At 48.4% G+C, this 13,653-nt stretch overlaps 1 protein-coding gene across 1 annotated transcript in view; it reads left to right on the forward strand.

The window, feature by feature from the left end:
* Positions 1–8,469: 8,469 nt before the first annotated feature.
* TMPRSS9 (transmembrane serine protease 9) overlaps positions 8,470–13,653 on the forward strand; it is a 49,575-nt gene continuing 44,391 nt past the window's right edge. Inside the window, exons 1-3 of the mRNA XM_065578212.1 lie at positions 8,470–8,629; positions 10,130–10,257; positions 12,187–12,254. Of these exons, the coding sequence (XP_065434284.1) occupies positions 8,488–8,629; positions 10,130–10,257; positions 12,187–12,254 (338 nt within the window). The 5' untranslated portion in view covers positions 8,470–8,487. The remainder of the gene's footprint in view (positions 8,630–10,129; positions 10,258–12,186; positions 12,255–13,653) is intronic.

The raw sequence follows: 13,653 nt of genomic DNA on the forward strand, positions 1-13,653 counted from the left end.
CAATGGTTGGTTACCCTCACTATTGAAAATTTGTGCCTTATTTCTAGTTGGAATTTGTCTGGCTTCAGCTTCCAGCCACTGGGTCTTATTATGACTTTTTCTGCCAGGTGAAGGAGCCCTCTGCTATCAGAAGTCTCCTCCCCGTGTAGGTACGTGGAGTAGACCATGATCGAGTCACCTCTTAACAGTTCTCTTTGATAAGCTAAATATATTGAGTGTAAGTTTCTTCCTGTAATCATTCTCTGCTCTGACCCTTTCCCATTTCTTAACATCCTTTCTGAAGTGCAGGCACAGTATCCAGTGATGGCCAGAAGTAATACCATCTCCTGACTTCCACTCTGCATGCCCTTTCTTGTACACAGTGTTCAAATAAGACTAGTCTGCCAAGGGGTCCAGATCATTCTGTAGAACTGACCTATCCTTGTCATTCTTTACCACTCCACTAAGTTGTGCCATCTGCAAACTTTATCAGCCATGATTTTAATTGAAGGAGCTGCTAGCACTCTGTCAATATCTCCCTAGTTAGGTTTAATTAAATCTATAGCCCGTCTGTTTCAAAATGTGAGCTGAATGTAAATGAGGCTGTGATGTCTGCCTGAGTCTGCAGGCAATCTGAAACAACAGCTCAAAGAAAGGAGAACTGCCCCAGACATTTTAAATTAGGTGCAAGCACTGAAGGCTGATGGCAACTTAAGCATCAGCATTGACTATTTCAGTGCTAATCAATTCAGCAGAAACTTCACATTATTGCATTTCTCTCTTACTTCTGGAGATAGTAGCAGACTTTGGCGCAGTGTGACAGAAAGTTGCAGTCAGGGACGCTGAACTTGGAATGAGGAGCACACACTCCCTTTCCCCACGTGGGAAGTCAACTCCCTCCAGTCCAGAAGGGGGCATGAAACCAGATACTTCCTGTTACCCAACACCTCTGCTCCTTCCAGGATGCAAACACCTGTCCTCTGCCAAAACCTCTAGCTTCCCCAACAGCTTCTGCCACATGGTCACTTGAGGCCAACACCCAATATTTGCAACAAAATAAGGAATGCTGAACATCTGGGGCTGTGTCATACACCCCAATAGCACTAACCTGATAGGGCTGGACTGGGGGAGGCAATGTCATAGGAGGTCAGGGAACAAATATGCTGCACAGTGTGGAGGGGTGATGGAGTCCCTGGTTCTCCCCAGTTGTCAGAGCAGACCAGGATGTGCTGCAGTGGAGAGCTTAATAAATGTGGGAACTTCCTGCTTAGGGAGTTCTCTGGTTGCGGCTTTACTTTGTGTCTATTTCCTCACACTACATGGTGTCAGCAGTGTGTGAATCTGTCTCTCTAAAGGAGTGAAGGGAGACCCCAGACTGCTGGAGCAGTGAGTGAGTGAGCAAAGCATACAGGCAGGGAACAAACCTGTGAAACCAGCTGCAGGAAGGAGGCACAGCCTTGCTCAGCACAGCAGTGGAGCCCCTGGGGCAATTGGCTCTGTTAGAGAGTTTTATTTTTGGCAAGTCAGGCAGCTGGCTTTGCTGGATCCAGAGACTTGAACAATGCCAGATGACTTCTGGTTTAACAGAGAAAGCACAAAAATACCAGGTAAATGCCCTGATATTTGCCATGGGCAATGCTGCTGATGACATCCTATGTACCCTGCCCCTCACTGATGAGGAAAAGAAGGAATACACCAACAGAATAGAGGCTTTTGATGCCCATTTCATAGGCAGACAGAATATTATCGACGAAAGTGCCAAATTTATGAAAGGGCGGCCACAAAATATGGGACATTTTGCAATAGCATGCAAGTCACCCAGAGTAGTGTAAACAAGCCAAAAGGGAATATTTTCATCATATGACAATGGGGCCACAATTCTAGCGACTATATCCTCAATAGACCAGAAAAGACCTTGGTACACAAGCATGAACCTAAATGGCCAAAACTTTAAATTTAAAATCGATACTGGGGCAGCAGTCACTGCAATTCCAAAAAAAGATTATAACTGATCCTAGGATGGGGATCTGCAAAGACCAAATAAGATTCTTCATGGGGCTAATGCCAATACATTGGATGTTTGTTGCCAGTTCCTTGGGAAACTGGAGAAAGGATGGCAAGGTATTCAAAAATAATATATGTAAGCACAGACTGACAACTCCCCTACTAGTGATGCTAGCAATACAAGGGCCACACCTAACAGAGAAACTGGAATGTATAATGGCAAAAAGCAAATTGTACGGGAGATGGATCACGGGGCTAGGAAAGCTGACGGGGAGTTCAAAGTAAATCTGTGGCAGCAGTGACTCCCTTCACTCTCACAGCCCCATGCTGCATCCCTATCCCCTTCTTCTTAAAATTAGATGCTACAGCAGGCTTTTGGTAAATCGCCCTTGCTAAAGAAGCTGTACCATTAACTACATTAATCACCCCATTTGGAAGGTACTGTTTCAATCATCTTCCATTTGGCATATGTACCAAAACATTTCCAAAAGAAGAACAGGAGTACTTGTGGCACCTTAGAGACTAACAAATTTATTTGAACATAAGCATATGCATCCGAAGAAGTGGGCTGTAGCCCACGAAAGCTTATGTTCAAATAAATTTGTTAGTCTCTAAGGTGCCACAAGTACTCCTGTTCTTTTTGCGGATACAGACTAACACGGCTGCTACTCTGAAACATTTCCAAAAGAGAATCACTCAAATTGTGCCAGGCTTTCCTGGCATCCTTTGCAATGCTACTGATGTGTTAGTATACAGCAGAGATAAAAATGGACAGGATGAGTGACTACATGCAGTTTTGAGATGCTTCCAACAAGCTGGCTTCACTCTGAATGAGAAATGTGAATTTGGAAAGCAGTGGATAAAATTTGTAGGACATATAATTAGCAAACAGGGAATTCAGCTGGATTCAAAAAAACTGAAGGCATTACTCGCCTTACCTGAACCCCAACAAGTTTCTGCTATAACAAGATTCCTGAGCATGGCAACTCATTTTGAGAAATTCTTTTCAAATTTAGCTCATCTAACAAACCCTTAAGAGATCTTAATGGTCACAATATTTGGATCTGGCATAGCCCACAACAAAACTCATTTCATAAAATAAAAGAACTACTGACATCTCCACCTGTTTTGGCTCACTATTCGGTAAACCATCCAACAACGCATCTTCATGCAGTTTAGGAGAGTGCTCACATAAAAACAGTCAGAAGGAGACCAGAGTTCATTTGCATTCATATCAAGAAGACTTACAGAAACTGAGCAGCAGCATGTGCAAGTGAAAAAGGAAGCACTGACAGTCACTTGGTCTGTGAACAGCTCAGTGCATATCTGTTTGAATGTTGACACAGAAACAGACCCCAAGCCCTTACTGGCATTCTTGTGTTCAAAACCGCTGGATGACCGTCCACCTAGGATTCAGAGATTTTGACTGACTGATGTGACTTTTTTTCAACATTGAACACATACTAGGGAAAGCAGCAGACTATCTATAGCCCCAGTTGATCAGCCACCAATGGACAAAGAAAAAGCTTTAAAGAAAGATGTCAGGCTACATTGAGCTTGTTCTGGCAGCTACTCCAGTATCTGCCAAGCGACTTCAGCAAATTAGAGAAAACCAGCTAAAGGAGGAGACTTGCCAGAAACTGACTCAACTCTGCCAAAGAGGGCAGGGTCTAGGGTGACCAGATCACCCAAGTCAAATATCGGGACGCGGGGGGGAGGGGGGAAAAAAAAAACACCCTTCCTCCACAAGTGCTGGAGGGAGGACCAGGAGACGCAGGGGAAGCGCGGGGCCAGGGTGAGTGAGAGTCCGGCCTGGCCCTGAGCACGCAGGACTCAGTCGGGCGGTAGGGAGAGTAGGGGGGGCGGCCCGCGGGACCAGGCAGCGGCTGTTCTCCCCCCCGGGCAGCAAGACTCGGGAGCAGCCGCTGCTGCAGCTCCCACTGCCGCGGGGGGAGGAAGCGGCCGATGGCCAAGCTCGGCGGCTGCAGCTCTGTCGCCCCCGAACCCCCGAGCCTGGGCCTGCTGCAGGGACCCAACAGTGCGCACGCTGCGCCCAGCCCCTGGCCAGTCGCGTCTGGGCTGCTGCCCAGCTGGTGCTATCCCGCAGCGGCCCCGGAGTGGGGGCAGCAGGCCCCAGCCCCCCCATCCCGCTCGGGTCCCGCAGGGGAACGAACGGGCCTGGGCTGACGATGCCTCCGCCCCGGGGCCACCGCGGGATTGCACCAGCTGGGCAGCAGCCCAGATGCGACTGGCCAGGGGCTGGGTGCAGCGTGCGCACTGCTGGGTCTCCGCAGCAGGCCCAGGCTCGGGGGGTTCGGGGGCGCCGCAGCGGCCGAGCTTGGCCATCGGCCGCTTCCTCCCCCCGCGGCAGTGGGAGCTGCAGCAGCGGCTGCTCCCGAGTCCCGCTGCCCGGGGGGGAGAACAGCCGCCGCCTGGCCCCGCGGGCCGCCCCCCTCCTCTCCCTACCGCCCAACTGAGTCCTGCCTGCTCGGGGCCAGGCCGGACTCTCACTCACAGCACCCGCTCCCCCTGCATCTCCCGGGCCTCCCTCCAGCGCTTGTGGAGGGAGGAGGAACGGTGAGCCTGGGGAAGAGGCGGGGATTCTGGGAGGGAGCCAATGGGGGGAGGAGGGGGCGGAGTCGGGGGGGAGGGGCGAGCACTTCCGGGCTCCGGAGCATTTCTTTGTTTGTCCAGAGTCCCAACCGCACGTCGGGACAAACAAGGAAATATCGGGACAGTCCCGATAAAATCGGGACGTCTGGTCACCCTAGCAGGGTCAAAGGAGTAACTTGCAACAGGCCTCCTACATATTGGCAGGACCGCAATGACCTCCACATGGCTGATGTCCTGCTTCTGAAATTACGGCTAATTCTTATCTCTGCAGTACTTCAGAAAGAGATGCTCTCCAATTCAATGATGGGCACCAAGGCATAAGCAAGTGCAGGGCATGAGCACAACATATGGTGGCCAGTCTGAGCAGGCAAATTCAGACCTTAGCAGAGGGCTGCGAGGTACGCAACAAGGAAAAAACCAATCACCAGAACCATTACTCTCTACAAAGCTACCTGACAGAACTTGGCAGCGGGTGCAACCGATTTGTTTTTCCGGAAAGGACACACATACCTTATAGTAATCTGTTACTTCTCCAGATATATTGACTTGGCTGTACTTACACAAACTTCATTGGCACAGGTCATCCAGAAACTGAAGTCAGCATTTGCAAGACATGGAATTTCTGAAGTTCTTATAACTGATAATAGGCCTCTGTTTATCTCTGAAACATTCCTAGGATTTGCACAGGACTTTGATTTTACAGTCCACATTACTCCCAGAGCAACAGGGAGGTGGAGACAGCAGTGCAGACTTTAAAAAGACTTCTTCAAAAATCAGTGGACCCATATAAAGCACTCCTGGCATGTTGGTCAACACTGCTTGCATTGCGACTATCTCCAGCAAAACTTCTGATGGAACAAAGACTAAGAACGCTTTCACCTGTGGCACACCGAAGTGGCCTGACCTGAAGGAATTTTGAGACTGGGATGCTGAAATAAACATTCGGCAGCAACAAAACTTCCATGTTTGGCACAGAACAAAAGCAGGGCCTGGACTGGAACAGGGAACAAAGTGTGGATCAAGAGCTCTCAGACTTTTAGAACTGTTCAGAACTCGGCAGAAACACCCAGGTCCCACCTAGTGGAAACTCCAAAAAGATTTCTCTGGAGGTATCAGGTTCATCTTCAGTATTTCCCAACACAACAGAGAGAGGATCTGGGACCTGCACGTACTCTGTCAGGCTGAGCCGCCTTCACAGGGACCTCCACATGGAAACTCAATGGAAGTGAGAACATGACCTGAAAGACTGATCAAGCCCCCTCAAGGCTTGTGCTTTAGAATATAACTCAGGACCATTTAAATGAGATGAAGAGATGAAATTCAATGTTGATAAATGCAAAGTAATGCACATTGGAAAACATAATCCAAACTATACATACAAAATGATGGGATCTAAATTAGCTGTCTCTACTCAAGAAAGAGATCTTGGAGTCACCATGGATAGTTCTCTGAAAACATCCACTCAATGTGCAGTGGCAATCAAAAAAGCGAACAGAATGTTAGGGACCATTAGGAAAGGGATGGATAATAAGATAAAAAGTATAATCCCACTATATAAATCCATGGTACGCCCACACCTTGAATACTGCATGCAGTTCTGGTCGCCCCATCTCAAAAAAGATATTAGAATTGGAAAAAGTCCAGAGAAGGTCCAGAGAAGGCCCACAGAAATGGTTAGAAGTATGGAACAGCTTCCCTGTGAGTAGAGATTAAAAATACTGGGACTGTTCAGTTTAGAAAGAGATGACTAAGGGGGGATATGCTAGAGGTCTATACAATCAAAAATGGGTGTGGAGAAAGTGAATAAGGAAGTGTTATTTACTCCTTCCCATAACACAAGAACCAGGGGTCACCCAATGAAATTAATAGGCAGCAGGTTTAGAACAAACATAAGGAGATATTTTTTCATACAACACACAATCAACCTATGGAACTCATTGCCAGGGATATTGTGAAGGCCAAAACTATAACAGTGTTCAAAAAAGAACTAGATAAGTTCATGGAGGACAGGTCCATCAATGACTATTAGCCAGGATGGGCAGGGACGCAGCCTTGTGCTCTCGGTGTTCCTAGCCTCTGACTGCCAAAAGCTGGGGCTGGATGACAGGGAATGGATCACTCGATAATTGCCCTGTCCAGTTCATTCCCTCTGGGGCATCTGGCACTGGCCACTGTCGGAAAACAGGATCCTAGATGAACCATTGGTCTGACCCAGTGTGGCCGTTCTTATGTTCCTGTATGGAGCCCAGTAACTTGTGGCTGAAGTAGAACAGATCTTTTAGAACAACATCCAAGTCAGAAAGACATCCAGTTAGTCACATTGACAGGAGATAAAGACACAGTTCTCTAAGCTACTTCAATAAACATGAGTTAAAAAAGAGACAGAGAGAGAACAACCCAGGTCCTTTGTCTTTGCTAAAGTGACAGAGCTCAGAACCTGCTTTGAGATGAGCTGGCAACCATGGCTAACTAGCCTCATGCCAGTGTGGATCCTGGACATGAGCAGGGCAGCCATCCCTGTGTACTGCTATGTTACTGGCACATCTTACCCTGCTAAGAAGGACAGTCCGTGGTGCGGTAGCTGCTCTCACAGGCTGGGAGATCATGTGCAGATGAGAAAAATAGGCTGTGTGCGTGAAGAGGAACTGTGTCAGGCTGGCCCCTAGCTCAGAATAGACAAACTCTCTGCACCTTTGGATTCCTGTTAGCTCAGCAGGGTCATCCCAGCTCAGCGAGAACGAGCTGGAGTCCATTACTGCTTGGGCAGCATCAACAGGGCAGTTAGCAAAGTTGTCTGATTGCAGAGTCTCTTTTGCAGGTGATGAATGAGCCAGAAAGAGCTCAGCTTGACCCTCAGAGCCCAGGATTTGCTCAGCTCTACCATTGATGATACTTTTGCACAGTGACTTTTCAGAGCAGAACTGTGCTTGAACTAGTGTAAGAAGAGGGGCTCAGGGAATGATCTGGGCAAAACATGAACGTAACAATGAGATGGAACCTGCAAGGCCACAGCAGAAAACACAAGGGGTTCCTTATAGCAAGCAGTGAACCTCCAAAGCCTTGGGGAGTTGGTTCAATGAAGAACCCAAACAGGTGGTTTCTGAGCTGAACTATCCGAACATCTTGGGTCTGCAGAAATCTGGTCTAGAAACTCCACACCACAGGTTGCCATGAGCTTTCCAGCCAGTCTGGAAATATTGCCTCCATATTGCTTGGTGTTGCAGCCATTCACTTGCCGTCCATACTGGAACCCAAAGCACAGAGCACATACCAATACCATGTGATGGGTCAAAGGAGTTACCCACATGTTTGAGTTTGGGGAGAAAATCCAAGCTGGGTTTTGTTGTGTCGAGGGGTTTCCCATCCTAGCTCTCTAATCACTGCAACAGCATGGGGAAACGATGGTACTGGCCACTGGTGCCTGGCCAGTGAGGTGACCCGAGTGATCGATGTCTCAGACCCCGTAAGCCTGATCTAGTAAAAGAGCCCTTGGCTCATAACATGACACATGTTCTGGGGAAGGGATGAGTGATGAGACCTCATGTCTCATCACTCATCACTTGAGAGCTCCCTCCCTCTGCTTCTTTGCCAGCTGACCCCTCCAAGCCCACCTCTGCATTCAAATGCTGCCACAAAGCCACATCCTCTGCATGGCCTTTTGGTGCTAATTCCCAAGCCCAGAGTTATGGATGAGCTCACTGCAATGCTCTCGCATTCAGGAGGGCTTGATCGCCCAGCAAAGTTCTTTGTTCATGTGTGATGCTCTTCCTGACTGGTAACACCTGAGTTGGGCGTCTTGACATGAACATATCTGAGATCTTACATGTTATCCCAACATGCCCACTCCTTCTTTTCAAACACCTAGGTCACCTGTAGAGTTGTTTTGAAAGCATGGAACAAATGGACCTAGCTCTAAAGCCAGCAGCAGACATAGAGAGGGTGAGATTGGCGGCACACAGCACCTGCTGTAAGGTAACCATCGTGACTGTACTCGTGGGTGGCTTTGTTCTCCTTTCCCTGGGCATTCTAATGGGTAAGTTTGCAGTTGGATCTGCTCTTACTGTTTATAAGCTACAAAGGAAAAACTGTCTGTGAATAACAGGCTGGGCAATCAGTGCCAGTGTCCCAGGCCTGTTCTCCTATGGCAGGTGAACCTCAAAAGACAGGATGTTTGGGTTCAGCTCAGATACTCAGCCAGGAGTTAGATGCTTTTCGAGACCTTCACTGAACTTATGAGATCTGGATGGGAGAGTTTTCTGTTTCTCAACAGCAAAGCAAGGCACTGATGAGCTCCCACTCAGTCCTCTCTGGCCAAGGATGGCTGCCATCACGGGGGACAAGGAGAGGTAGAAGAAAGAGCAGGGAGATAGGGGAAGTCTTCTGGTGAGGACACCAAACAGTGATGCCCTTCCCCTTCCCTCTGTGATGGGGTATGGCCTCCTCTCACTTTATGAATCCTTTCAATCTCTCATCTCTACCTCCAAGGTCCTGCACAATGCCACCCCGACTCTGCCCCACTCTCCTTTCCTCCTATTCCTTCTCCCGTCATCTAGGGGGGTCTCTCTCAAGATGGTCCTTTGGTTCTCCTCTCCCTCTGCCCTTTACACACCCTCTTCTAGCTGCTGTCCCTTGTGCCTGGGGCTCCCTCCCTCAGCTTCTTTGCCAGCTGACCCCTCCAAGCCCACCTCTGCATTCAAATGCTGCCACAAAGCCACATCCTCTGCATGGCCTTTTGGTGCTAATTCCCAAGCCCAGAGTTGTGGATGAGCTCACTGCAATGCTCTCACATTCAGGAGGGCTTGATCGCCCAGCAAAGTTCTTTGCTCAGTGAGCATGTTCCGGGGCTGCAGCTGCGGGATGGTTTGCTGTATTGCGACCTGCTGTGACACTGGGACTGTAAGCGCGAGATTGTTGCAGGGCTCCACACGCCACTGAATATTTCCTGCCCCTGCAGGAAACAAAAGCAGCTCTAGGATGATGAAAATAAAATCTTAATGGCTACTTCTTGGTTTCTTTTTCTACTCTCTGCTTATCCCAATAACAATATGTTTATTCCAGTTGCTAACCACAGTCCAGTTGTCTGAGACCCTGTCGTGTGACTAGAGCTGGGATTACCAAGAATATCACTAATGTTTTTCAATGAACTAAACTATATTGTTTCTAGGCCCTTTGCTGCCTTGAACGCTGAGAACTCCCCCAGCACTAATAAAACTTCACACTTTCGACATTCACATTAGATAAAGACTCAGGGTAAAATTCTCATCTTATATACACATGGGGAATCCCATCTCTGGCATTTTGCTCTTCCTGTCTGCATGGAGCTTCCAAGATGCTAATGGGAGATCAGGGGAGATGTGTGCTGTAGGGAGAGCACAAAATCAAAGAGGCACAAGGAAGATGGGAGGCGGATAATCTTTTTTTTTTAAATGGGAGATTTCCAAAGCTTAGAAGCTGGTCCAGTCCCCTAGATGTTGTCAGCTTCCAAGTCTCCTTTACTTGTCTCCCTTGTGGCACTCTTGACCTCTGTCTGCAGCTTATTGCTCTGCACAAGAGCTCAGCTTTGAGCACACCGTGGAACTGAAAGGAATTGCATATGACAGCAGTTTACAAAGGGAGAACTCGGACTACTCCAGGACGTTGACCCCCACTCTGGAAAGGCTGGTGAGTTGGATTCTTCCATGGGTATCCAGAACTTGCAATGAAAGTCCCGGCTGCCTGTGCATTGCACAGCTGTGGCCCCAAATCAGCAGGAAGCAATCCCTGGAGAGGGAGGCTGGGAGTCTCTCATCACACAGCACTGGCTCCTCTGGTGGTTTAGAGAGACACCTGGAGCTCCAAGGACAGTCCCATCCTGATTTCGTCAGCTCAAAGGATGCAGTGGCCATGCTATGGGGTCATGGGAATATTAGAAGTAAAAGAAAAATGGTGCAAGGAGTGGGTTGTTCCTCTGACATTGGCCAGGGGTCCCAGAGAGCCCCCTGCCATTAGCATCTGTCTGAGGTGACCCAACGAGTGATGGTCGTAGAGGAGTCCATACTTCAGAGACACTTTTGAAAACCACAGGAGTCTCATGCTCTGGGAAATGCACTAATCTGCAGAAGTGACACAGTACAGCCTCAGGTGAGCAGGCAACCTGCTCAGCAATCATCTGCACCATTCCTGGCAAGTGGGAAAGGGCTGGCAGGGGCTGATATTGTGGGCTTGGGATGTCCTGACACACCTGGAACATTCTTGGGTTCCTGCCCTGCAAAGAAGAGGCGGTGGGAGGCAGCAGAAAGGGGAGGTGGGTGATTCTGCTGGAGGAATGGGGAAGGTGATGCTGCCATGCTTGTGGCATCCTGCATAACTGCACAGATCGGAGGGAAATGGCACAGAGAAAAGCAAACAGAGACTGAGGACGGGAGCAGATGGGGGAGTGGAACATGCCTACTCAAAGCTAAGAACACTTAGCTAAAAGACAGCTAAGGCCAGACCAGCTTTTGGGGGCAGGTGAGATGGTGGTGCCAGTGGCACCCACAGCCATGCACATTGCTCATAGAATGTCAGGGTTGGAAGGGACCTCAGGAGGTCATCTAGTCCAACCCCCTGCTCAAAGCAGGACCAATCTCCAGACAGATTTTTGCCTCAGATCCCTAAGTGGCCCCCTCAAGGATTGAATTCACAACCCTGGGTTTAGCAGGCCAATGCTCAAACCACTGAGCTATTCCTTGCCTGCCCACTCAGCTTTTGGCCCCACAGCACCCCAAGCATGATGGAGGGGCAGAGGGGCCAAAATAGAGTGAATAGCATTGCAGTGGGGGGAGGGATAGCTCACTGGTTTGAGCGTTGGCCTGCTAAACCCAGGGTTGTGAGTTCAATCCCTGAGAGGGCCACTTAGGGAATCTGGGGCAAAATCAGTACTTAGTCTTACTAGTGAAGGCAGGGGGCTGGACCTAATGACCTTTCAGGGTCCCTTACAGTTCTAGGAGATAGGCTATCTCCATTAATTTAAAAATTTTAATTTATTTAAAGCCCCATGCACAGTGCTGCTAGGTTTGTCAATGGAGGGGCTGTGGGGCCAAACCTGAGTGAGCACACTGGGCAGTGGAGTGGTCAGTGCTGCTCCTCCTTGCCGCTACCATGGAGCCGGCTCCTGCACCAGGGCTCCCCCCGAGGGCCTACCCAGCTTCACTTTGCTTCCAGCAGCTTGTGTCCCTTCTCAGGGACGGGGAGGGACACTGCCCATATTTGGGCCATGCTGGAAGGCAAGCGAGACACTGGGGCCAGCAGCTGCAGTGGGGATCTCTCTAAAGGGATTGACAGTGCGTACCAAGGGAAAAATTTCTGGTGGCACCCCCGGGTGGTTCTACTTCTTGTGTACAGGCTGGTTTTCAACTGGAAAAACAGTTTTGTGAAAATAGTTCTCTGGAGCTAGCTGGCAAAGCGGTTAAATTGCCCAGGGCGTGGGGGGCGGCGGGCTCAGGAACTCAGACTCACTTCTCAGACACAGTTCCCCAAGGTTCCCCAGCCCTGATCGCTTCTCCCCAGGGCGTTTTGCTTAAAGAAAATCTGAGCCAGTGATTGCTGGCCTCACTCTTCTTTGTCTTGTAGTTTCTAACCAGCTTCCAAGGCTCTCCGCTGGAAGGGAGCTGTGTTGGCTGCGCTGTCCTGGAGTACAGGTGAGTGTGTGCTGCTCTGTGGCCCCCCACAGCCAGCCATGGAGTACTGCGGCTCCATGAGTCTGGCCTGGATTGACTTCTGATCACTATCTTTTTTGGGGGGGGGGATTTATTTATTTTTTGTCAAAATGTGGCCTTTTGCCAACTCTTGGATTTTTTTTCAAAAAATGTTGAGTATTTGTAATCCTTATAAAAAATGTGATTAAAATGGTTGTCATGATTTTTTCGACAAAAACTGATTTTTTTGGTAAAACAAAATGTGGTTCATGTTGTAGATTAGATTTTTCAATAACGTTTTTGATAAACATTTTAATTATCAATATTTTTCATTAATCTTTTTAAAGCAAGTGACAGGCCCATTCTGAACCCTCCAGACCAGAATCAGTGTGGAAACCCTGAAGTTTTATTGCTGAGCAAATAGGTTGGCATCTACCCACAGGCTCCTCCAGGAGCACTGTGGTTTGGGGCCAAGGGCGGGTGGAGGGAGTGTTAGGGGGCTTATTCCTTCACCCTCTCACTTCCCTGGTCCTTTTCGCATGAACAGAGAGCAACAATACCCGAAGTCCAAAGGCGCAAATAATTTGATGTTTATTGGGGTGAACTTCCAGCAAGCATGATTCCAGTTTCCTTCCTCCGTGTCCCCCTTCCCAGCTCTGACACCACAGAGCCATCCCTGTTCCCATTCTCTGTTCCCATTCCCCCCTTAGCAAACCATGATTCCAATTTCCCCACCCCCATTCCCCGTTCCCATTCCCCCCTTACTTCCTGACTGACTGCAGACTATATAGTAAAACTTGAGTTCTGCTTAGCTATACCTTAACCAATCATGTTACTGAAATTTAACTAACCAATCCTAACATACTGTAACATGGTTATTTAACCAATTATATTCCACCACCTTAATTAGTTTACACCCAACAAAATTAATTATACAGCAGACAGAAACAATTATAGAACCAGACAGAGACCATGCAAAAAAAAATAGAAAACAATACAGAAGTAAGAATTTCACAACTACATCTATACAGACATAAGGGTTTTCCAGCTGTGTCTATTGATAAGTGAGTTCTTGCCAGACAGGATGCTATCAAACTAAGTTTCCTTTTACATCTTCTAGGCTCTTCCCTTTCTCTGGAGCTGATAGGAATATCAGGACAGGATTGTGTTCCTAACAGCCCAATAGCACCTTATTTCCATGTGACTAGTTTGGGATGTAAGGATGTGACCATTCACTTCTCAGCTTATGGCTGCCTCTGCTGCTTAGCCAAAGGCCTTAGCCTAAGAACCAGGCCTCAGACTGTCCCTTACACATACAAAGAGTGATTTTGATTATTTCTCTTATACCTCTATAACTAGCTAAGTGATAAGAATACACCTAAATTCTTAAAGTATAGGCCTT

Source organism: Chrysemys picta, chromosome 25, assembly GCF_011386835.1.
Source record: "Chrysemys picta bellii isolate R12L10 chromosome 25, ASM1138683v2, whole genome shotgun sequence".
In the NCBI taxonomy this organism is placed as follows: Eukaryota; Metazoa; Chordata; order Testudines; family Emydidae; genus Chrysemys; species Chrysemys picta.